We start from the raw sequence: 26,494 nt of genomic DNA, 5'->3' as shown, positions 1-26,494 counted from the left end.
GGCATCATTTTGATTCTTAAGAGGGTCCTCGAGTTCAAGGTCAGTCATTTGACTTGTGGTGTTCATTATAACCAATTATTGTGTGACAAATGAGTCTGAGATCTGGCTTTAAAATTCTGTAAGAAAAAAATCAATACTTGTAATCAAACCTTCTCAGGTCATTTACCTCGCTACCTTTTGTTAGATTGTCAGAAGGGAAGGAGATAAAATGTTGTGACAGAAGGGTTCTTCTTTATCACAATATTTGCCCCAGCCCATATTTATAGAGCGCTGCAAAGAAAGCTCTGCGTGTCCAAACTGCTAATTTTTATTGAGAGAAATTGATCTCGTAACCATCAGCAGCAAGAGATTTATACATATTTACATACTAAATAAAGGGTTTTCGTATTCCCCCACCAGTTTCCTGATGAGGATGAAGAGACCAGGAAATATCGTTTGAAAATTGAGGAACAAAAGCGATTAAGAGAAGAAATCCTGAAACGTAAGGAGCTACGGCGCCAACAGCAAGCTGGGGCACGGAAAAGAGAGCTTCTTGAAAGACTTTCTCAACAACATCAAACTGCTGTTCCGCACCAAGGTCAGGTTGAACAGGAGAAACCTGCCGTACCGTCTTTAAATAACAGTAATCAGACAATGCCTCAAACTATCCCGCAGACTAGGCCGAATGTCAAACCCAGAGCACTTACTGCTAAGCCTGATGGCTTGCAGGCACCATTACCACAGAAGATCTCTGCAATTCAGTCAACCACTGGACCCTGTGCACAGATTCAAGGACCACGAAAGAAAATTGTAAAGCAAGGTGTACCTAACAGGATAGTGACTGAAAACATCACTCAGAATGTACAGCAAGTACAACCTACTGTTTCTGGAGCACCAATAGGGCCTAAACAGACTGTAAAAATCGCCTCTGTTCAGGGGAAACCACAGGAACTGAGACAGGCTGCTGCTAAAAGGACTGTGATGCAGAGGTCAAACAGTGGAAGTTGTGATGGGCCACACATCGCCCCTAAAGTCCGTGTCATTAAGTTATCTGGACCGGTAAGTACATAGATGCTAACTCTGCTTCTGCTTTCTCTATTCATCTGAACAGTTTATACTTTTGTGCATAATACAAATAAAGACATTGGTGAGATTATTGTATTCTATATAACTATCCGAAAGCACTGTGGTTGAGTGTAAGTGGAAGAGGGCAAGATGGGATTCCAATTTGTATATGTAAGAGAGCTGATTTTTTTAAAAAAAAATTTTTTTAAGTGGTTTTTGGGAGTTTTTTGTTGTAGTAGAGAAACAAAACTAAATATTTTAATGCCTGTTACCAACTGTTAACAGACCAGTGCAACAGAACACTAAATGTTTTAATGTTTTTTTTTTGTAATGTTTACATTACACAACAAGCTATTAAATAAGTTCCTTCAACTCCACCAGCAGTTGTTTATTTGCATTTCCTGTGATGGCTAGTTTATATTATACATATCTATTATTTAAATTCTCATATGTCAAAAATGAAGCAGATAAAATAGTTTGAACGGATTAAACCAGTTAAAATGTAGTGTCCGTATAACTTGAAATCGGCAGCATAGCCTATCCGCTTAATTGTTTATTCGGGCAGTTTTTCACTTAATCGTTAAAGACCCAGCTTTAACTATTAAGCACAAGAAATTGGTGTGAACTAAATTGCTATATGCCCCAGGAAGGAGAAACCGTGAACGTTTGGCTGTTATAGATGGCTGGTGGCTATGATTTTTCCATCCTTGTGTGTTCAACATTATATTTGCAATACTTGATTTAGATTTATTTTGGGAAGGATGTGGTACTGGGAGAACCAGATCATATTTGCAGATCATTGCCATGGGTCAGCTGAGAGTGTCAGTAGCCATGAATGATCATGCATACATCATTGTCTGTTTTATCAGTTGACTGTTGACTTATCAGCAGTAAAACACACATCTGTGCCAACGTTTTGTGGTGAAGTGGGCTTTTCGTGGCCCAGCAACGGGGGTTATCCACCGCCAACTGATTGCAGAGCAGAGTGACAAGTCGGTAAAGGCGAGCGAGTAGTGAAGCTGCTCTGGCAGACAGATTGTGATTTAATTGTGCTTGCCACTTGAGGATGTCAAGAATCTCAGAACAGTTTAGATTGATCACCCATATGTTTCTGAAGATATTCAACCTCCCTGGAAAACTACAGAAATTGTTGGATGGGAACAAACGCACTCTTTTATGTTTCCTTGTGTTATCGCCTCAGATTATTTTAACAAACCGATCGGAGTAGCAATTTTTTTTTTGCCATTTCCCAAATCAAGTTTACGTGGTTTTTAACGGATTGGGAAAACTGTCACTTCATACAAAAGAAAACCCGTACAGTGTTTGCTCTTTAGGCCAATAGACACAAATCTGTCAGATTAATACATTACTTTTGACTGCATGAGCATATTCTTAAAACGTAAAGGGCATTTGGACTCATGGTGGTGTGTTTTTTTGTTTTTTGGGGTTTTTTTTTTTTCTCTCCCTTCTTTTGGAGGAATTTTTCACTAAATATTAATTTACTGGTTTCAATTTCACTTTTTTTTTTTGTTTTTTTAACGAACCATCTGTTTCACAACAATTCTGTCAGTTGGATTCTGCTTATTTATAGTTGAACCTCCTTGCTGTAGTGTAGGCTAGGAATACTTTAATTTCATATGTCTGTTAATATATATACACACACACACACACACACACACACTCTATGGAGTACATCCCTGTAACCTTTGGTGTCATCTGTATGCTGTGTGTACTAGATGTATGTGATGTAAGGGGACCGTCTTGGTGCAAGTGTGATGTATGCGGGCTGTATGTGATTTGATACACTTATACACTGACCCATACACAAGCACACTGGCTTTTGCACAAACAAACTCCCCATTCTAGTACTGTATGGGTCCATAGAGGCTGTGCTCATGGGATTGTAAAGCTTTCTAATCGTATACTAACTATTTATTTAAAGACTGGTTATGTCGGCCCACATTTCATTGGTCTTGAATGGGATTAAATCTGTCAGGGTACCTGTTGTTTCTGCCCTGGCAGGTATCCAGCCTGTGGGGCATCTTTTGGGGCAAATTCTTCCATTCCCTTCGCTCATCTCGGCCGTTCAGACGCTGGGCACTGTAGCTCCGCCCCTTTTTATGATGCAGCGCCGCCAAAACCTTAGAATTAGACTGTTTTGGGGGCGTGGTCATCATTTAAAGAGCCAACCTATAAAAAGTACTCACTTGCAATTAATCATTGCCCTGTCGTGGTTCTAGCTTGTCTGTTCCTTATAGTGCTTACTCTGGTTTGGTTTCTTGGTATTTGACTTGGCTCTGATTTTGACTTTCTGATTTCTCCTTCCCTTTGACTCGACTTGTTATTCGCTTACCTGTCTTCTGGCTCCTTCAACATCGGCTTGTCCCTGACCATTCTTTGTTTTTTCAGACGTTAGTCCGGCCATTCTAAGGCCCGGTATACGTTCTTCTATGTTTTTGCATTCTGCGTATTGGATCCCTGTGTCGATCCTGACAAAAACAAGTGTTCATTTATGTGTGTTCATTGAAATTCCAACTCAGCCATAAAATATCCTGAGATTAATTAGGGGCTACATAATGTATAATCATCGAGCCTGAAGTTCACAAAAGACAGATATCCCACATCAAATGTTAGCAATTCACAAAGTCATCGCCAGTGACTGCTGCAGGAATCACAATACTCTGTCAAGGATGTCAGAGTGTTTGTACCCACACTGGGGTTCTGGCAGATAAAGAAATGATAGGGGATGAGAACAAATGGGAACTCATTGGGAACAGTTTCTTGGAAGTAGATCTACTTTCCAATACAACAAGTGGGGGGGATGTCTCCTTCAGGATTCTTTGCCAAACAAGTTTGGGCACACTTCCTCGAGCAGGGCGCAACCTGATGATGCCATAATGCTGATTTCTTTACAAAGTGTATCAGCATCAGAAAGGAATGAATCTTTATCAGTGTTGGTTTTACTGTTGGAGAGTATTATTGTTGGAGAGTATAAGTCCCACATTTATCAGACAAATGGCAACAACGACTGGGTTCTCCTACTCTCCTTCATTATTGTCACTGGGAACTATGCAGAGAATTTGACAGTTGAAGAGAGGAGCCATAAATTAAGCATAATTTTACCAGTAAAAAAAAAAAAATGTTCCCAATATTCACTGAAAATGCTTTACCCCATTTAAAGATTACTCCATCTAAGGCATTCCCAAGAAGTGACCGGGTATCCCTGCGAGGTTAGATGTCGGAAATATTAGTTTCCGTCTTTGTTTGCCAGTATTTTTTTTTTGTCGCCTTTTGATGTGCCTGTCTGATCAGCATATCTTAATAATATGGGGTTTGGAGTGGCTTTGTTGCGCTTATTCATTTTTTTATATAACTAAATCATATGTGCACTTTGTTTTTCCCAAACCTCTCTTTCCACATTATCTTGTAACAGTAATTTGTGATGGCATCTGGAAGCAAATTTGGAAAAAAAAGTCTTGCAATTAACTTGCATAAAGGAGAAATACGATGAAGAGAACATGTCTTACATATTGGCAGAAGCTTTGCATCCTCCACATTTTCTTGACTGGTTAAGGGAATGTGTTTATTGCAAGCCCATACCATTGTCAAACCTAATAGGAATCTGTGTCGTTAGATTTGCAAGATCCCAGATCAGTGACAGTGAGGTATTGGCCTTATCAAAGCAGAATTCATAAGATGCTGCCCTGGGACACTGCTCCACTGTCCTGCTGTGTATCCTGACAATGTTATCTGTCCTCTCAATATGCACTATCAAATGTCTGTCACGGGCACCGAAATTAAATTAATGTCACCTGAAGACAAGCAATTAATCTTACGGAGGTTTTCATAATACCTTTACTGAAAGAGTTTCCTGTATAGAGGATTTGAATTTCGGGGCTTAGGAAATGATAAGGAAAATTAATTTTTCACCAGGGTTAACGCCAGCTAACAGGGCCACAAAAGGCTGAGTGAAACGGTTAGGGAATTTGTCAAGTGTTGTCACTTCAGAATAATGCTGCTTAACGTCTCATAGTCGTAATCAAGATATGTGATTTCTGTTGTGAGGGATTAATCAATTTGTTCAGCATTAAATGCAAGTTGGCACTATCTGTTCTTGGGGTTTGGGAAGAGAAATAAGATTTGATCTGTCAAATTGGGAGGAAGTGACAGCAGCAGCACACTTTGTATAAGAACACTTAACACACTGACTGAAAGCTTGGCAGCACACTTCATCATCTTCATTGTGGCGTCCAACCGATTCAAAGCATCCTAAATATTATACCTGCAATCGGGAGACATCTTCATTTTATAGGGCATTCATGGGCCCCTGGAAACAGTATTTCATTTGCAATTGTTTTACTATTTACCTTTGTGTTACACTAGGCTTCATCTTTATTTAACTTTTAAATCTTTAACATTTAACAAATATAAAATATGTTTCCTAAAAGTGAGGATGAGGAAGAAATGGAAAAATGTAACCATATTTTGGGCATTCATCAATATTGTTAAGGCAAAAAAGTACCCAACCACTAAACAACACAGCAGCAAATAGCAAACCTACTAAACAGTGTGCCCTCTACAAACACCAATACAATAGTATGAATACAAAGAAGAAGTAGGGATGCAAAATGAAAAATAAGCAATTCTAAGGTGTAGATATAAAAATATATACAACCTTGTATTGATGAAGTGAGCGATATCTATATAGAAATAAATAAATCGCATATAGTGTATTACAGAACCAAAATGTTATAACACGCAAGATGATTGTAGTAACTCACAAGATTGTAATGTAAAACAGGCCCATCATCCTCAGTCAGGCAGGATCTTCAGTATATGAAGTAAACAGATTCTTCTATAGACTTGGAATAAAAGAGACCAAATGATAGTGCAGACAGAAATTATATAGAATAGATTTAATATACAAATGCACTTACAAAAGGATCCAAGTAAAACAGCATAAAAACCACACTCAGGTGGTATCAACAGCATCAAAGTAAGTCCCCAAGTGATGTAATCCGACGCGTTTCGTCTAGTCGACTTCCTCAGGGATTATGCTCGTTCCGTTCTGGGGTCGCCATTTAAATCTGCCGCCGAAAATGCCGCGATGTGATGCACCTGTGTGTGTTTCTCTTTCTGTGCGTCTCAACCTGGAACGCACTGAGTATATCCGGCGTCATTTCCGGTTCCGGTTTAGCGATAGAAAAAACTTCTATGCGTTTCATGCTGGAACGCATTGGCAAAAATGGGAACCCCTCGTACAGAAAACCACTACATAGTTATATTAAAGTGTCCCAGAATGAAAGGGTACATGCTTTTCAGTATGATTATATATATGGAATGAAAAAAGTTAATAAGAATAAAATAAATATGTAAAAAAGGGGAATAGGAATGAAATTATATAATAATAAAATAGAAAAATTAATGAGCAAATTTAGTATATGTATATACCCAATACTGGGACATTTATTCTAGCTGTGTGACATGAATATATCTTGATCTTATTATTAAACAGTATAATGAATTGATAATACTGAAATTTAGACAAAAGATAGTAAATGTATATACCCAAATAATACTGGGACACTTTTTCCAGCTGTGTAACATAAATACATATTTTGATGTTGTTGTGAAACATAAATAGTATGGTATACTGAACTAATAATTCTCTAATAAAAACAACAGTATAAAAATCAACATTCATAATTCATAATACTCCAGTAAAACAGGACAATGATTAGTACTTCCAAAAGGATTTCTGAAAACTTAAAAAACAAGAATTAGATCTCGCAAAAGACAAAAATATATCAGTTATATACAAGTGATATACAAAAGAAAGAAGATATATGTGAACCAGGGCCAGCAAGAGAAGAAAAACCCACAAAGGGAAAGGGGAAAATATTGTGTCCTGAGGTGTTAGTTAATGAGTGTTGAGGAGAAGCGGGGAAGGGGGGGGGGGGCAAAACCACCTATTAGGAAGGGTTGCTAGGTATGATGGTGAACAATACAATGCCAATATTCCCACCCCCAAATCCCAGCAATCCTTGTGGCAGAAGTGCCTCTGATTCTTGACATCCTACAAACCACTGTAGTCATGGCTTGTTGGAATGGTCCTTTGGCTGTACACAAGCCTGTGCAAAAGTTCTGAATAAAGTATACCGAGTCCCATATTGAGTGTGTGAAATTTCCCTGAATCAGATATGTGCGTTTTTGGAAGCTTGCTAATTTTTTTTACAAATCAAAATAGAACAGCATGGCTTAAATTGCACTTATTTCTTAAGGTGGTGACTTTATATCAATAATTTGCAAATCTCTCTAAACTTTAGGGACCAAGTAATATTCCCAAGAGACACTTAAAAGAACAGTTTTGGCTTACCTTTTCGATTTTAAACTATCCACAAACGCTTTAACCCCCAAGTATGTGCTCCGCCGCCATTCCTTTTTGCCATTCTTCTGCTTTCTGTAATTCTTCATAAAGGAACACTAGTCCTGGGGCACCATTGATTGACTTATTGCCGTTAGTTGATGCTCAAAGCCAGTCAGTAACTCCCCAATCATAAAAATTGTTTACCTTTATCAAGACTATTTTATGAATAGGGTGCTACTGGTTGGCATAGTAAGTCAGCTGACCGCTCCAAGCCAGTCAGCATCGCCTCTGCCCAAGCTTTTATTTTTAAAGCTTTTCAGAATGCGGAAGTACGGGGAGCAGAGCGCAACGGCACTTGAGCACAAACTTTAAGGTTAAACTGTTTGTGAGCTGTGTAAACCCTAAAGGTAAGCCAGCCCTAAGGACCACCTGGCACCCATACACACATCTTGAACTAGCTGAACCCTCACAGACATTTCATATATAGAGCCCACATTTAATGATTTTAATCCTCCCTTGCCTCCATCCTGCTGCCCAACTTTACTGACAGTGAGATATTAAAGATGATGGGAGATCAGCAGGTCTTATTGAGAGGGAAAATAGTCTGTCTGCATGATGCAATAGCCAGAGACCACTTTCTCAACTTCCCTTGCACTGCCTGTATTCAGGATGTGATATATCCCAGAGGGCTTTACAGCCCAGGTGGTCCGATCATTGGCTACTCATTCAGAGCTGTGATTAGTGTTGATAACATCAGCCAATCACGGAGCAGGGAGACATTTGGGGCTTAAATAGGTTTTCCTATACCATTAATCCTGCCAGTATAAACTACACAGCAAGGCAAGGAGTACTCACACTTTGCAAATTATCACCTCTAAAGACTGAGTTGTCTTTCTGCGATTGGAATGCTGTCAGTGACTTGCTTTTAGCAAACTTTGTGATTTTCCTATGTTTATTTGCACAAAGCACAATAGTGGAATTTAAATGAACCCGGGTATATACCTGGTTTCATCTGAAGGTATACTGTTCGAGATATACTCCTGAACTGATGGAAAAAATTATAGTGGTCAAGGAGCACTTACCATGGCAGACAGCTCTCCTATGACCAATACCAGCAAGTGGGACCTCATTAAACTAGTTAATAAACTGTTTGTCACAAAAAGTCTCTTGCAAAGATACCTAAAACTTTGTTGAAAATCTCCTTATCACTCCAAATTTGTCTGTTGGAGTCTTGCCTTATTTATTTTAATTATATTTTTTTTTTTTTCTCGACTGGTGACCGTATTTGTTTCAGACTCCATCAGTGAACGTTGGTTAATAGTTTAAATTTTTTTTTACCTGGTCTTCCAGTATACACGCCTATATATAAAATGTCACTAGACACGCACATCTTCCGCATTGCCACTCCCCCAAAAGTTACGCATCTAAGATCAATTTCTCTTGAAATTCCACAATTTGCAGTGTAGTATGTGTGCATGAATGACTGAAGGATCACTAACCTTAATTGACAATATTTTGTAAACCCTGCCAGGAGGAGTCATAGCTCCTAGATTTTAAACCCCTTATATTGATTTTGAAACCTAATTTGGTCCTTGCCTATTAATGGCATGCTCCAGGGATGGAGATGACCCCTAATTGTTAATGCGTTATTAAAAAGGTATTAAAAATTAGAACAAAAAACTTTCTATAGCTTCTTCTAAACTGTGTGGATGCAATTAATGGTATATCAGGAAAATACAGTGGAACACATAGCAAAAGCCTCAGTCACGAAATGCACAAATCGTGAAAATGCCTCTGTCCTAAAGGTTTAAATTATGCAAAATTGAGCATACAGAAAAGTTGTGTTGTGGTGCTTAGATTACCATTGTACATATACAATCTAGCCAGAATTATGTGGATGCTTGACAATAACACCTGTGAGAGCTTGTTAGACATTCCAAAATCATGGTCATTTATATGGAGTTGTATGGACCTATTGGGAATGAGTCAGGCCGAAACACCTGAATGTAATGGTTACTAGTTTCAATATATTCATGGCTATATAGTGCTCACTGGCACAAGAGTTGACATAAATTATAATTCAAAAAATACCAAATTTCTTCTAAATGCACTAAATGTTGTGTTTTTTTTATATTCTGCTTATACTGTTCGATATCAACAGCCAAGATATGGGTATACCACTTGGCGTCCCCAGGTGCTGTTAATCAGAATGCCATAACTCAAGACAGCCCACTCTACCACAAGCACTGTGGACAGTGATACAGACATCCCCTCTCAGCTGACGGTTGTATGAGAGTAATTATATAATTTATTTGACAATTACGTTTCCTGATGGTGTTTAAAAGGAAATCTTTTCTTTTACATGGTATTGTAGCCATTGCTCGTGTGGCAATTTAAATCATTCTGTTTAGTAACAACGTTATCTAGACCTCTGTCTAAGTCCTTGTGCTCTAGGGATCGACCAATATTGATTTTTTTAGAGCAGATACAGATAATCAGTGAACTTTTAGGTCGATAGCCGATAACTTACCGATACCGATATTCTGTACATTTACCGTTTTAAGAAAATAAACGATTTCTACACAAATCTACGGTTATCTGAACATGTTTGTTTATTTGCAAAAAAAATTTTTAAGGTAAATGCACAAAATATACATGCCAGTCAGAATTTTTTTTTAAGAATAAATGTGTATTTATTTATATATATAATATTTGTGTGTGTGTGTGTATGTGTATATATATATATATATATATATATATGCATGTGTGTGGGATGCAGTGAGAGTATTTGATTAGTGAATGCTGTGTTTATAGTGAATGCAGTTTGTGTAGTGTGTATATAATGAATGCAGTGTGTGTTTGTGTAGGTATGTAATGTGTGTAAAATGGGGGGACGACACATTTTTGTTATTTTAACTCATATTTTTAAATATTGAATTTTTTAAATTTTGTTTTAGTCATCCCTCCCGACCTCTTACCTGGCCAGGGAGGGGGGGAATATGGCATTCCCTGGGGGGGCCCAACACACTCTTACCTCCCCAGCAGCTCCCCTGTCTAACTCTCGTGGCCTGTGTGCCGCGGTAACCCATGGCAACGCTCTGACGGTCGCGGGACGTGCAAGAGTTAGACAGGGGAGCTGCCCCAGTCTTCAATATCGGTATCTTTATTGGGCGATATCTATATTGCTGAAAATACAAAATATTGGCCAGACTGATAATCTGTCGATCCCGATCTCCTTTGTCATTAGCACATGGTTTGTGATTCTATGTTTACCGTCTGTGAACGATTTATAGGTCCAGAGAATTTTCTTCGCTTTCCTGGTGACCCAGTCCCAGACAAAAATTATTAAATGAACACTATAGTCACCAGAACAACTACAGCTTAATGTAGTTGTTCTGGTGTCTATATCCTGTCCCTGCAGGCTTTTTGCAGAGAAAAGGCAGTGTTTACATTGCTCCCTAGGGGCACCTCTACTAGCCACTCCTTTTGATGCCCACTAGAGGTGCTTCCTGGGTCAGTGCTGCACTGACGTTCAGAGTCACCACGCTCTGCATGGAGATGCTGAACTTTCCCCATAGAGATGCATTGATCCAATGCATCTCTGAGGAGATGATGTGATTGGCCAGGCTGTTGTTTGGCCTCCGCCCCGCCTCCTTGGAGATTTCAGCCAATCCAATACTTTTCCTGTGGAAAAGTATTGGATTGGCTGAGATGATCATTTCTGATGTCAGCCAAGGAGGCGGATCATGGGGCGGAGTCAGTACCGCCAAACTCGTGCGGCGCTGGAATTAAGGCTCCCCCTTAAAAGGTAAGTTTTTTTTTTCTTACCTTTTACCTTAATTGTGTTAACGCTATAGGGTCAGGAATACATGTTTGGGTTCCTGACCCTATAGTGTTCCTTTAAGTAAATTTCAAATTTTATGCCAAGATAGTCGAACTGAAAATATAGCAAACTAGGAAAATTCTTCTTATTTAACCCTTTTGACCTAAAAGTTTTGGTTGCCTGAGAAATCACCATTTTAAAAAAAATACCCTGATGTTAAATATGAGAAGAGTGTGCCTACAGAAGACCTGTGTCCAATAATTATAAAAAAATATGATGTGATTACATTCCTATTCTTGTTTTGCAGATTAAGCTTAACAGTTTTTATTGTTTTTTAACAGGAAGGAGATAATGTTTTAGTTCCGTCACCTGGCAATGCTCAGATGCCATCAACTCAACAGAGAACCCAAGTTCTGCCCAAACCACAGTTCCAGCAGCGACTACAGCAGCAGCAAAGGCAAGGGCCAGTTCGGAAAGTCACACTCGGCAAAGGAAGTGTTCAGAATCCGTATCTTTCCCAGCAGTACCAGGGCCAACCACGACAACCGCATCTCCAAGCAAACTCTCCCATCCCTCATTTGGTTAACAGCATCCAGGGACTTCATCAACCCAATAAGGTACTGTACACTGATTACACAGTTATTTATTTTGGGTTTGTCAGCTGACCAGATGGATTCTGCAAATGTAGTAGTAACCAAACTCCTATACAGACATAAAATATGGAGATTCCACATAATGAGCTCACTATCTCTGCAGGCGGGCTACAGTGCCTACTCTGTGAGCATGCTTTAGGGAATGTCTCTACAACTTAAAATGTCAGTGACCGCTATTAAAAGGAGGCAGATGTGGGTCAGACTGGAGAATTTTGAAAAACGAATGTTAAACTTGCCAGAAAGTAATGGTATCCCTACGCTGCTAATGAGCATCGGGAATTGGTCCTGTACATGTTGCATCCTCTGTAGAAGGGTGAGTTAGTTTGCTCATTCTGTATACCGGGGCTTAAAATTTCCAGTCCTGAGCTACTAGCCTGGGCTTAAGTTACTACTGTAAACCTGGAGGGTCCATGGTACACTCACCATGGTCGAATTTCGATTTGCCACGGCTAAACTTTTACTCGCCAAAGATTGTGTGTGCCATCAACGGTGTCTTATGTGTTCTCCTTAATCAGGATACGTGTGGTAAATTTCAAGAGTTCCTAATATTTGTATCATATTCTGTTTGAGTTCTGCACAGCCTAAGCCTCTCTCCCAAAGGACTTGGAAGTAGTAGTTTGGTGACGAGGGAAGCTAAGAGACAATAGTATATGATATAAATGTTTGACTCACTTAGGAGTATAGTGTCTGATAACCATTAGAAAGTGCTCAATGTAAACAAATCTAAAATGTATGTAAAAAGAGTAATTTTTCAATCTGAGGCAGCCTGTACTAGCAGTTTACCCACTCATTTGTTATAGCTCTGTGACCACCCAAACTGGGAATAAACTCTGAGCACACTTGCTTCAAGGTGAGGATTACATAGGAGAGCACATATGTACTGTTGGAAATCTACTAGTCCTCTCACGCCATTAATCAATCATAGAAAATAAAATGATGGTCTTTGTGTTCTTTGTTAGCACGAACATACTTTCTGTTCTTAATGCGGTGTGTGTGCAGTTGCTCTGGAGCATTCTGTCTCCTGCAATGCAGGGAAATAGTGACTGTATTTTAGAACATAATTTGTTTCCCAGTATGGGCATCTGTTGATATTTTTTATAAAGGACAAACTAACTTTTCAAGTTTAATTGTTGGCAGGTCATTATGCGTGGCAGAGGCAGAGGAGTAGCTGGACAGATGGGCCGAGGACGCTCTATGCCAAATAAACAAAACCTCCGCGTGGTGGAGTGCAAGCCTCAGCCGTGTGTCGTGTCAGTTGAAGGGCTTTCTTCGTCAACCACAGATCTCAAACTGAAAAACCTGCTGATGTCAGTAGGACCTATCCAGGTAGGGTCACCCTTGGAATCTTGTGTTGGTGAAATAGAATTCGATGAGAGATGATGGGTTATAGCAATGATAGTTAACATTCAAAGTGCAGATGATTTGTATTTTGTTTCTGCTAATGCTCAGCCAGCCATATGGCTAAGGGTCAGGAGAAACTTAGTCCATAACATGAGCCATCAATGGTAATTGGTAAAGGAAAAGGTTCATGGCGGTTCTGACATCTGATATGTAGCAGATTTTCTATCATTTGAAATGTCTCCTCAACATAGAAATTGAAGTAATGAGACAGAGCTGTTTGTATCTAACCCATTTGTTCTTAATGCACTTTTTATGCATAGAACGAAAAACAATACATTTAAAATAATAAAGTGGAAAAAATACTCAAAATGGGAGTTCCTGCATATGCTGCAAATCCCCAGGTTATGCAGCATCTGTAGTGAGCTCTCAACAAACCAACAAATTTAACATGTTCTCGCACTCCTGAGCTTATCCCATAATCAGTTTGTGATGGAAACTGTAAGGTTATCTGGAAATTGTAGTTCAATGCTGTATTAGGCTAAAGGGCGACCTTACAACTTTGTGCAAAAAAAAGGAAATACTTGGTGTTTGGGAGGGACAGAAATATTGTTACCTATTTTAATCACATCTGCATTTTAGAAATTCTTTTTTTGCAGGGGGGAAGGGTGGGGTAGTTGGGGTATGTTAAAGTTATAGAGTGAGTTTATATAACGGTCTATCTATGTATTGTTAGTATAATTGTTTACTAAATGGTTTTGGCAATTCCTCTGAGCGCTATGCTACAATTACTATGAATCTCTGCCAGACGTTTTGTCTGCTTTTTAAACGTTGGTTATGGCAGGACAGGGAATAGTTACCGTATATACTCTAGTATAAGCCCCTAATTTTACCCCCAAAAACTGGGAAAACTTATTGACTCGAGTATAAGACTAGGGTGGGAAATGCAGCAGCTACTGGTAAATCTCTAAATAAAATTATATCCTAAAAAAATTATATTAATTGAATATTTATTTACAGTGTGTGTATATAATGAATGCAGTATGAGTGCCGTGTGTGCGTGTGTGTGTGTTGCAGAGCCTTGGTGGGGGGTGGGCAATTTTTTTTTTTTTTTAATTTTTTTATTATTATATTTTATTATATTATTTAAAAAAAATTCGTCCCCCCTCCCTGCTTGATACATGGCAGGGAAGGGGGGCTCTCACTCCCTGGTGATCCAGTGGATGGGCACTGTGTAGGAGGGGGCTGGCAGAGCTGTCACTTACCTCTCCTGCAGCTCCTGTCAGCTCCCTCCTCCTCTGCGCCGGTCCGTGCAGCTCCCAGTGTAAGTCCCACTGTAATTCTCGCGGCCGCACTATGACCCCACGGCTCTCGCAAGACTTACACTGGGAGCTGACTGAGGTGCTGAATGGACCGGCGCGGAGGGAGCTGACAGGAGCTGCAGGAGAGGTAAGTAAACGCTCTGCAGCCCCTAGTCTGTATTATGGCAATGTAAATTGCCATAATACAGACACTGACTCGAGTATAAGCCGAGTTGGAGTTTTTCAGCACAAAAAATGTGTTGAAAAACTCTGCTTATACTAGAGTATATACGGTATTTATTTTATTTATAACATATAATTCTCTTAAACCTCTAATACCTTATGTAATCAGTTTAATAGGTAAGAGCAAATTATTTTTCTAAGAAACCGTATTTGTAAGGCAGTTGATCCGTATAACGTTCTCAGAGGTTAGTAACCAGCAATGATATTTCTTTATCAAACCATTTTTGAGTGACACTGGTAGTCTGAGGGCCTTGGCCTATCATGCCATCTAAAGATGGACAACTAGCTGATGCTAAATTTCACTGAATGCATTAACCAAGCTACAGTGTAAGGGCACCATTACAGGCACTGAGAGAGTTACTTTTAAATTACATTTTTTTTTGTCAAAATGCTGGAACATTGTTTGACACAAACTAGAGTTGCTGGACCCTCAGACTTGTTGCATCATAACAGTTGCAATGAGCTGTAGTGCCCCCTAGATGAGTAAATGCATTGCATTGAAATATTGATGGAAACAGACTGTATAAATGTATAGGCTCTTTGTTTATTGTAGTCACTAACATTTCTCAGTGATGTTTAGTATAGCAGTGTGCAGGCACCCACCCAGTTATACATTGCAAGCCCTATTCAGGAGTGCCTGGGGCAAGCATAATTTAATTATAAAGAACTCCTAGTCTGGAAGTCAAAAACTGCATCTGACACCTACAAGAGTGATTTTAAAAGTCAGTGTAAAGTAGGCGTAAATGTTCAGATATGAAAATATTCCAATTTTTCTGTAGGTTGAGTTTTATAATTTGGCTTAATCAATTGAACATGTGACTGCTGTGACATCTAAGCCATTATTTATGGTGATTGTTCAAACTGATAAGTGGGATTATTTTGCTATTTTTCTGTTTATCATAGTAGTCCTACTTTTATAAATTGTCTGAAATCAACAGATTAAGAGCAGTTTGTTTCTTTTTATATATTTTTTACTGAGCAGCAGTAAATCCCAGGCTTTAATAACCATTTAAGCCCTGCACTCTTTACAGTGTTTATGTAGAAATGCTTCGCAAAATTGCGTGACTTCTCTCTGACGTCAAGATCTGCAATTATCACATTGTGTTTTTAGATTTTTGACATTGAATTGTTAGAGAATGGGTAACTGGTAAAATAGGCATCTATCGGTTGTGGAAAAAGGACAAAGGGTATTGGCGCTTATACAAAGATATTAAAAAAAACATTTTTAGAGTATAATCTCCAAACAGTATATGTAATACTAGCTGCTGACACCAAGAAGTGCAACTTCTCCACAAACACCAGTAGCACTTTTAAATACGACATGGTTTACCTTAATATCAGTGGTTATGGTAGTTTTACAAAGTTATACTTTTTCAGACCTAAAATAGATGCAAAAAATACCATATGGTGCAGTTTAGAAATTAAAGGATAGTAATGAAAAAGTGGAGTTTATAAATAAAACACTCACAAACAGGGAGCTTTAAAACCTAGCCCCAGTGTTGATCGCTTCTAGGTTCTTTTGGCGACCCACCCCTATATGGAATGTGTGTTCCGTCCTAAGGGAAAGTATATAGACACACAACAGGGTAGTACAGTAAGGTTAAGTAATATATGGAAACAAGTGCCAATTGAGTACTGTAGTAGCATGTTGTGTAGGTATAGGGCTACACTGCCCCTTCGGTTGTGGCATGTGCTATTTAACTTTACATATCTGTACTGTTCTTTTCACTTCATTGTTCTCAGAAACAAGAGGATTTATTTTTACATTTATAGTGGGATGAAAAGCATTCTGTAATTAACATTCTTGGAATGTGTTCAGTCATAGAAATTTGTGTTGCTATAATTAGTTGTTCTGTTTCTTCATATGGTGATCTTGATGAACTATGTTATAATGAAATGCAACAAATAGCATTCTGTGTTGGACACATTCATCGATATTCAAGCATAACTGTTGTGCTTTATCCACGGTTGTTATATACGAGCAGCTATACAGATGGTACTATAGCGCTACCTGGTGGTCACACTTTTATTCTCAAAACAATGCCATTCCTTACAGTCCTGTGTGTTTTCGATTTGTCTATAGTGACTGTTGCTATTATATACATGTAAACATCTACTACTTTTGTTTATGTAGTTATTTTTTTCATTTTTTAATTATTATTTTGTTCTTTGTTTTGGAATTGCACACTGTGTGGGGTTACACTGTGTTTATATTGAAGTTATATAATCTTAGACTCTGTCTATAGTATACATTAGACTTGTAACTAGTAAACATTGATTAACTTTACAGAGACCCTTGCATGAATATAAAAATGCTGACAGTAACAAAAATAGTTACATACTGTAAAAGAATTAAGACTGCTGGAATTATTTACAAAAGAAAACCTCCCTAGCTGTGTGACTGTGAGGAAGGTATTTCGACAGGTGTCTTGTAAATTGTTATAAAATTGTTAAAATGCAATTTTTACATACATGAAACACACTCGAGTGCTTTGGTTTTAAATGTTCGATATATATCTATATATCTATATCTATATCTATATCTATATCTATATCTATATCTATATCTATATCTATATCTATATCTATATCTATATCTATATCTATATCTATATCTATATCTATATCTATATCTATATCTATATATATATATATATATATCTATCGCCGTCAGATTCCGTAGTGCTATACAATCCAGTTGTCTGGTAATTGTAACCAGACAACTGGATGTACAGGAACAGAGAGGTGGAGGGCCCTGCTCAATGAGCTTACATTCTAGAGGTAGTGGGTTATAGTGACACAAAGGGTGACAGTTGCAGGAGAGGAGTCATGGAGAGTGGGGGATAAGAACCTGCTAACCGTTTAATTGATATACTTTCTTGAAGTGAGTTTTCAATTATTTTTTGAATGAGTGGAGACTGGATGAAAGTCTTACGGAGAAGGGAAGGGAGTTCCACAGAAGAAGCGCAGCCCTGGAGAAATATACACACAAACACACTATAGTATCGCCACACAATAGTACCGCTTAACATCTAGATTGTTTCTTTGGGGTGTTCTCAGATTTTTGTCACTACTTATTTTGCTGTTCTAAAGTTTGATTTGCCTTTCACAAGTACGCATAGCCAGTACCAAAAAACCTGTCTGCTCATTGAGTAGCTATATGTTTTTTTTTTTCTTCTTCTCTCTCTCTCTCTCTATTAATGAATTTAGGGAGGAAAAAAAAATCCTACCAAATATTGAACAATCTGTGCCCTGGTATATTTGGGCAAAGATCAACTCAGGCATCATATGTTAATACCTCGAGCTCGCTGTAGTTGTCATGATGCTAGCAGTGTCCTGGCCTAGTTCCCTGGTAATAGGGCACACCCTTTACCAACAGTCCTTTACCTGGGTCCCTACAGAGTTCAGAGATTAAGACCCTCACACCTTATAGTTTAATTGTAAATGACACCGGTGCCAAAAAAATTGTACCGAATTGACATTAGACAGGTCGGAACGCTAGTTCCTCGCTGGCTAATGATGCGGTTATACCTCCAGCAGTGTTTTAACCCGAAATAAAAAAAATCTTTAATCTAAAGTTCAACTCAGCGTACTTATTCAATATTGAGCAACAAAGGATGGTCAATCTCATTGTAAACCAGAACACAAGCTATCTGATGCACAGCAATGAATACAATCTGCTGAAAGTTTATTACCGGTAACCTCTTTGGGCATTAAAATATAAAACATGTTTGCATGAAATGGAGTGTTGATATGTGTTTTGGGCTATGTCCTGCTGGTTTGCTAGGTGCCCCACTACATTTTGGTGAATAAACTTTTGGCAGAGTTTAGTCATCACTGTGCATCCATTATTCTGTTTTATGTTCTGACCCCAGAGTCTTTGGCTGCCAAACTTTTTTTGGCATTATAATATTGTTTACACACTATTATTGTATTGCATCTGTACCTTTAGATTGTTTTTCATGTTTTATTTTTGTTTTTCCTTCATGTTAGTGTGGGGTTCTTACCATACCATTACTATTACGGCTGCATAGTCCAATTAAAAGGATACTATACTCATCAAAAACCACAAGCTTAATAAAGCAGATTTAGTGTATAGATTATGACCCTGCAGTCTCACTGCTCATGTCTCTGCTATTTAGGAGTTAAATCTGTTTTGTTTCGGTTTATGCAGCCCTAGCCACAACTCCCCTGGCTGTGACTGAGACAGCCGTCATGAAATATAGTTTAATTTTCTATCAGATGTGAACTTGTATTAAAAGTTTTTATCTCATACTCTGTAAATGTAACTTTAATTACATACAGAAGTCACCTGCAAGGTCTAACAAGCTGTTAACAGAGCAGGAGATAAGACATTCCAAATTAAATAAATTGTGAAATAAACAAAGTGTAACCATTAGATCTTTCTTTACAGGAAGTGTTTAAGTAGGCTGGACAAGTCACATGCAGGGAGGTGTGCCTAGTGCTGTATAGACAAATGGGTTTAACTCCTAAATGGCAGAGAATTGAGCAGGGAGATTGCAGGGGCATCTTTAAACCAAAACTGCTTCATAATGCTTAAGTTGTTTTGGTGACTATAGTGTCCTTTTTAACCCCTTAAGGACCAAACTTCTGGAATAAAAGGGAATCATGACGTGTCACACACGTCATGTGTCCTTAAGGGGTTAAATAGAATCGTGTACTGGGATAAATAGTTTTGTTTATTTTCTTTGAGAACGCACCTGTAACTAAATTTATGTACTTTCATAGCACGTCATACTCGAGTCCCAAATGCAGAGAACTGTGAAGTAAGTTCAAAAACCATGGCAATCTTTTTATTGTCCGATTTTTATTAAAATGCATTCTGCAAAGTAATTTAATGGTAAATCTCCACCATATAGATCTTTAAAAAACAGTTGTTGTTTAAATTTCCCTATTAGTTAATGTATTGCAACTTGTCATTTGAAAGCATTTTTAGTATGACACAGGTGACCACTCTAAATGAGAAATTTGCCTTGACAGCATCTAAATTGTTCAAAATTAATTAATACACACATATTTTACTAAATATTCCCCCCTTTTTATTAGCTTGTTTTCTTTGGGGGTGTATGGAAAAAAAAAAGCTTGAAAAAGTGGCAAATTGCTGTCTCTACCAGCCCTCCTCTCTTTAAGTAATTTCTAATTGAGAATGATTTGTAGTACAGCTCATTGAGAAGGGGGGTAGGCAGGTGAGCTCTAACTTGGCCCGTCTGCCGCTTCCTTTAGCTCATGGAGCTAATAGAAGAGGGAGAGGAAAGCTCCCTGATATCTCCAGTAATCTAGATTATTGCATAGTAATATCTGTGTGCCCCAGTATAAGTATGATGGGTGCCTGAAAGCATGGTCAGTGTTTTAAAGATATATTTGAACACACTGCAAGATGATGCCAAATCCTTGTTTGTTTTTTTTTGTTTTTTTTTTCTTTTAGTAATTGTGTAAAAATTACACACATGGCCACGCAATTAAACCCTCACATGTATTTGTATGTATAAAGCAAGTCTGCTTATTAATCCCTTTTTAGTGTTGGTGTACTATAAAATTACTTTGCAGTTTATCCTTTATTGGGTTGTATTTGGACTTTTTTAGCAACAGAGAATACATGTTTATGTCAATGCTACCTAGATCTGTGCTTGGAGGTTTTTTTTTTTTTTCTACTCTTCTCAAATCAACATAACCCGCTGTTTATTGAATAGACCCCATCCCATGTCATCTGTCCATTTTTACACTTCACTGTGTATAATGTATTTTCCATCATTTTCTTCTTGCTTATCTCAAATTGGGTTTGACATGTAGAAGTCCGGGAATCCACTGCCTGTGTGAAATCATAGCTCCGTTCCCCTTATTAGTTAGCCGGCCAATGTCCATTCAGTCTCCTGTGCAGCTGGGGGGACCTGCAAACCAATTTGCTGGTAAACTAAGATGAATCTTACAAATTTACTTTCCAAATTAAGCTGTTTTGCTTCAATTTACCTGATAAAGGATGAAATGATCTGTTTTAATCATGCACAGAGCTAGTTAGCATGTAATTGTTGAATATTAAAATTCTCATACAGTAAAATGAGTATTGACATCACACCTAATGGGGTAATGTAATAGATCAGGGGTGGCCTGACACTATTTTATTTTTTTCTTTATTTTTTTTGCTTTATGCCCAAGCCTCCGGTATCTGGAGTCTAAAGGAACTTAAGTACTTAATCTTCTTAGAATTAATTGCAGGGAAATGTCAAATGAGCCGGATGGCAATTAGTGTGATATTAATTTCTTTGGATTGATATGGAGCACACATATCCTAATTAAATTGTCATAAGTGTATCTCAGCCAACTATGTTTTAAAATATCTTACCACCCCAAAGGCAGCTTGGCTGTCTGCTAAATAAGCATTGCAGGGGGTAACATGAGCCTTTACTAAATTTAATGGGATAGCTTAACATGATCGAACATGTTCTCTTATTAAAGGTATGTCTTTGGTAGTTACAGAAGTGTTGGATTTAGTGTTTGAAACCTTTTTACCATCCTCTGCTTCTGAAGCCTGCCTATTCTCTGCATTGTGCAGATACTGTCCCTTTAATTAAGGAGAGCAATTATTTAGAATGGGGCCCTGCCATATACATTCACAATAAGCCATTCCCAGTTAGATGTGAATACCGATCACCCAGTCTATGGCTATTTTACATTATAGGAAAAGCCTTGTTAATTTCCTGCTCCAATTAATAATTCAATTTCAATTGTATTTCTTAGCCCAGTAGTAGATAAGAGTTGTAAACCAGATCAGTTTCACTGGTCAAGCATTTACAATAATATTCACGATTCTGTTTATATTGATGTCCTTTGTCTAACGTAATCATATTGGCATACATTTAAACTTAAAGACTCAAACTCGATTTCATTATTTTACGTAGTGTGGCATTTATCCACTACTGTGGAAAAATACCAAAGTTATACAACAAATGTGTAACATCTACATGTTCACCAGGTGAAACCATTTAATTTACAGACAGGTTACTTTGCAACTAACAGGTGCCAAAGTATTATCATTCCTACATTAGTGTGATTATTTCCTTCAACCTCTATTGTCCTTTTGGAAGGGTTACTCCTATTTAAAAAAAAAAAAGGGCGTTTTCTTTAAACACTCTTCAGTTAGAATAATACGCCCTCCCCTCTCAGGGAGGGTAGGCTGGTAAGGGTTGGGTTTGTCGATATTGGACACATGTCGACGGCATTCTGTGCGTGGGTATGTTAATGGTCCACAGAATTGACAGCCTAACAACACTGCATAGGTGGGGTTATACCTCCAGCAGTAGAAGTTAAACTCTGTGTATGAAGTGTTTCATTGCAAAACACTGCACATACAGACTCCAGGTGCCTTGACCAGTGACGTGATCACTGAAGGGGTCTTGGTGCTTGTAGTAACCCTTTAAATACTGATAAACCTTTTAAAATGTCAGATATAGAACTTCTTCTGTGGAGCTCTAGTTTGAGTGCTAGATTACAGCGGTTGAATGGTTATATTTTTATGACTTTGACAGGAAGCTGGAGCCCATTGTATGCAGAGAATTCACAGGAATAGTTAATTCCGAAACGTATCTGCCGAATGTTGTTGTGAGAATCAAATTAGAAAATGAATGATCCTGTGGGAAGCAGAAAAAAAGCAGAAAACAAGGTTTATTACATACACACCTTTAAATCCTGTATAGACTGGTCTAAACGTTGCCAATATGTTTGTTTTGTCCCCCTCCCCAACGTTTATTCAACACTCATTTGTAAAGAAAAGTGCATTTGAAGCATTAGCACAATAAATACATTAAGAATGCATACAAAGGACAAGGAATCATGAGAAATGCTGCCAATGTTATATTAGTCACAAATGCACCATATTTAGGTCCTGGTAACCAGTGCTGAAATTGAGCAAGTCATACCTTGTATAATATATGCATTTTGCATTACTCATTGTACGTATTGCACCTAATAATGCTTGGATTATAGCTGTGTGCGTTTTAAGTGTCCATGATATTATCGAAGTGCCTGTTACAAATTCTGCATTTGTGGTATAATTGCACTAATAAACCTATAAAGAGGTTTAGATGTCTGTAGTTCCCCACCACACATCTATCTGGAAAAGAGGAGGAAGGGGGAATAAAGCAATGCCCCACATGGGCAGAATTTAACAACTCCTTCTGGGACGGGTAAATGACTCTTCCGGAGGTGGGGTTACACCTCCAGCGGCAACCTGCGATATCTATGTGCACAACCTGAAATGCTGCTCCTACAGACTCCTGCACTCGGACTGTCATGGGTGCTTGGAGTAACCCTTTAAAGAAATGAAGAGTTTTAATTGCCATCTTGAAGCAGCTGCAGTTAAATGAAGGAATGGGGAAAAGGTTCCTTAAAGGGCTACACCAAGTACCATGACTACTTCAGTGTTTTACTGCTAGAGGCGTAACTCCACATCTGGCTTTGTTACTTGGCGGTCATTAGTCAGCCCATAACAGCCATTCCAGGCTGGCTAATGTCAAGTCTGTGCTTATTTCTTTACACCGTTGCATTCGTTGGCTGACAGTGGTCTGCTGACACTCTCAGCCCATGAAGCCAGAGGCATGTTACTGGCCATAGAGGGACCTTGCTACCCAGCAATGTCCCAGGTAAGAGAGCAAAGCGTTGTTAAACAGTTTGCACCATAACCAAGAAAATAGGCCAAGGGTACTCCTGGCATCATAATCGCTATAGTGTGCTGTATTGGTTATGATGCTTGGATTTACCCTTTAACTCGTTGAGGGCTATAGTTTTGTCCTTTAGCTTGATACCCAGGGGGAGATAACTGTCATTTGTTATACTGGTTGAGTTTATACAGAGTAGTTCCATACCAGGCTGTATTGAATATAGTCCACATTGGTAATTTTAGTTCAGACTTTTTGCTGTTTCTAACAGCAGTGGGGTTATGTATGCAAGTGGTAAAATTGTTTTGTTTTTTTTTTTTAAGAAGAAGAAGAAAAAAAACACAAGGAAATTGTTTATAATCCTACTAATTCACAGAGATGGTTAGGTTATATGATTTTTGCACTATTACACAGTATTAGTGGGTCGATCAAACCATGGTAAGGTTGGTGAGAGGGTGTTACTGTATAAACAGTACCCCTAATTAAATGTGTTGCGTTATACATGTTTAAAATGTAATTTAACTCTTGTGAAACACGTCCTTTTGATTAGCCGTCTTCTAATTGTTAACATTACAATTTAACTGCCCTTTCAACAAATATAATGATCACTTCATCAAATTAAATGAAATCTCATCCCTACCTTTTAGTATAAGATAGAATCCTTCAACCGTATTCATGTTCCTGTGACCGGATAGTGTTTGAAAGCCGGTAGTCTATATGGTCTTCCCAGTTTCTGTGCAGGGAAGACTATAGAGACTCTTTTAATTTTCAATCTCTGTGACCAAAGGACATAGAAGGGACTAAAGGATCCTGTCATACTAAATGTAGAGATTAGTTTTTCTCCTTTTTTTTTTTAATACTTTGATATATTTAATTTTAAAAGAATATATATGTGTGTGTATATATGTATGTGTATATATATATATATATATATATATATATATATATATATATATATATATATATTTCAATACTTGATGAAATGATTATAATAAATGTTTTTTTTTGGTGTCAGTTGTTCTTTGAGCAGATATTTTGACCAGTACATTGTACTAACAAAATTGTGAGCCAAAATGTCATTGACCATAGTATGCTGCGAGTGTATATGTGAAAACGTATTCTGCTGCTAGCATAGAGAAGTAGTCTATTAGTGCCAGTTGAGTAGGGAGCTTACATACAATGCATAATTCAAACTTATCTAAACTGCACGATTGTGCATAGTGTGTTGTGTGTACATCTGCCCTAATCACTAGTACTCAGACAGTATTTAAATGGCAGCATTTCCCTAATTTTGAAAGCTTGTTCTCCATTTGCTGCACAGTAGGTCTTTATTGTTTTAAGCTAGACCTCCTGTAATATTGCTTTAAAGAAATATAAAAATCCTTTTATATCCTCGTTTGATAATCTCATTCCTGTATCTTTTGTCATTAGTTATTTTGTTAACTTTCTGTGAAATGTCAATGCATTGTCACATTTTGTTCAATAAATACTTTGTATATATGAAGCAAGTCATATCCGTTTTTATCACTTCAGAATTCTTGATGTCGTTTTTATAGTGTTTTTAAAAGTGTGTGTGTGTGTGTGTGTGTGTGTGGCACAATTGCTGTCTATTCTTTCTGAGATTTGCTATTAACATATACATATACTTTTTGTACTTCGCTAGAGCATTTCAGTATGCGACATTGTAAAAAGTAGGCACTCATAATATCATCTAGTATTTAATGCACTATATTCAGATTTAATGTGTTTTACATGAGACATCAAATGTATGTTTTTTAAAAAGGATTTTCTTTTTCCTGCCTTTTTTTCTCTCTCAAAACTATTGTATGTATGGAATATCAAATAGACAAATTTGCAGGAATTCTTTACTTATACTGTTAAAGATCATTCTGAGCGAATTATTAGTCTACTCTGATGGTTTTCAATCTTGATACACCAGCTACCTAACGACTCCCGTCCCATATGTTCCCATATCTCCCAGCATTCTTTGTTTCCTTTGGTCATTTAGTCTTCTTAAATCACTTTTTATCCCTTCAAAACATCTATAATTGATCGCTCGTATCCAAAACTAGTTGTTTTTTTTGCAGCTAAAAAAATCTCCATATCATAACAGTGTCAAAGTGAAAAGAAATATTTTTCTTGACAAATGCTGAATATGTGCCGAGCAGAACCACGTTCTAAGATTTCTGTCGTAGCTACTAATACAAAAGACCTGGGTATACTTTCCTTGATAAAAGGGCACTGAGAAACGTCAGGCATATACCTTTACCTGGTGATCTCCTAGCCCTCGTCCTATTTGAATTTGTGGCTGTCTATTTTGCTACAATTTTTTTGGGCATAATTCAGATTTCTAAGTTGACTGATATGCATGTCTGTACAGTGTGTCTTTTGCCGTATAGTTCATGCTATTATATTCCTCTATTAGAATTCAGTTCTGTTTGTTTTGTTTTACATTCTAAATTCTTCAGTTAAAGTTTGTTATATTTTACATTGACTCCAATAGTCTTATGGATTCTCTGTAATGCTAGCTTGCTTCAAACTGGTATAATAAAAGACAGGAACAAATCACAATTTTATAGTCTTACCCTTCTAAATATTCAACTTTTTAATTTTGATATTATGTAAAGCCAGGTATATTTTTTAACAGATCAGATATGTTAAATATGAGGTTGGTGGTTGAATACAGTTCTAAAATATATTGTGTCTATTTCTATTTTTACACAATTAACACTAGGCGGTCTAGAGAAGGGGGGTGGTAACATATTTTTCCAAAGTCATTTTTGTTTTCATTTAAAAAAAAATTCTGGTAAAATTTTAAAAAGAATGTGGAATGTTCTTTTTACAATAATAAATAATGTTTATGACATGGTATTCAAACTATAAAAACATAAAGACCTTCATGAAAGACTTCTGAAACTTTAAGTAAAATCTCAAATCATTGAAAGTTCTCTCACTTGAAGAGTTTTTTTAAATTCATTTATTTATTTTCATGGTTTAGAAATTTCTGGAAATTTTACATTCCCAAAGTTGTATCTTTCTAGCTGTTTGTGGTT

General features: G+C 37.6%; 1 protein-coding gene across 4 annotated transcripts in view; it reads left to right on the top strand.

The window, feature by feature from the left end:
- RBM33 (RNA binding motif protein 33) overlaps nucleotides 1-26,494 on the top strand; it is an 81,060-nt gene that overhangs the window by 41,459 nt on the left and 13,107 nt on the right. For 3 of the 4 annotated variants that reach the window (XM_063452674.1, XM_063452673.1, XM_063452675.1), the window contains exons 15-17: nucleotides 400-1,038; nucleotides 11,576-11,851; nucleotides 13,025-13,213. In XM_063452674.1, the coding sequence (XP_063308744.1) occupies nucleotides 400-1,038; nucleotides 11,576-11,851; nucleotides 13,025-13,213 (1,104 nt within the window). Of the gene's footprint in view, nucleotides 1-399; nucleotides 1,039-11,575; nucleotides 11,852-13,024; nucleotides 13,214-19,518; nucleotides 19,557-26,494 lie in introns of all 4 variants that reach the window. The other variant, XM_063452676.1, reaches the window with a different exon arrangement.

This window comes from Pelobates fuscus, chromosome 4 (genome assembly GCF_036172605.1).
Source record: "Pelobates fuscus isolate aPelFus1 chromosome 4, aPelFus1.pri, whole genome shotgun sequence".
Lineage (NCBI taxonomy): Eukaryota > Metazoa > Chordata > Amphibia > Anura > Pelobatidae > Pelobates > Pelobates fuscus.
This window is presented reverse-complemented; position numbering and strand designations above follow the sequence as displayed.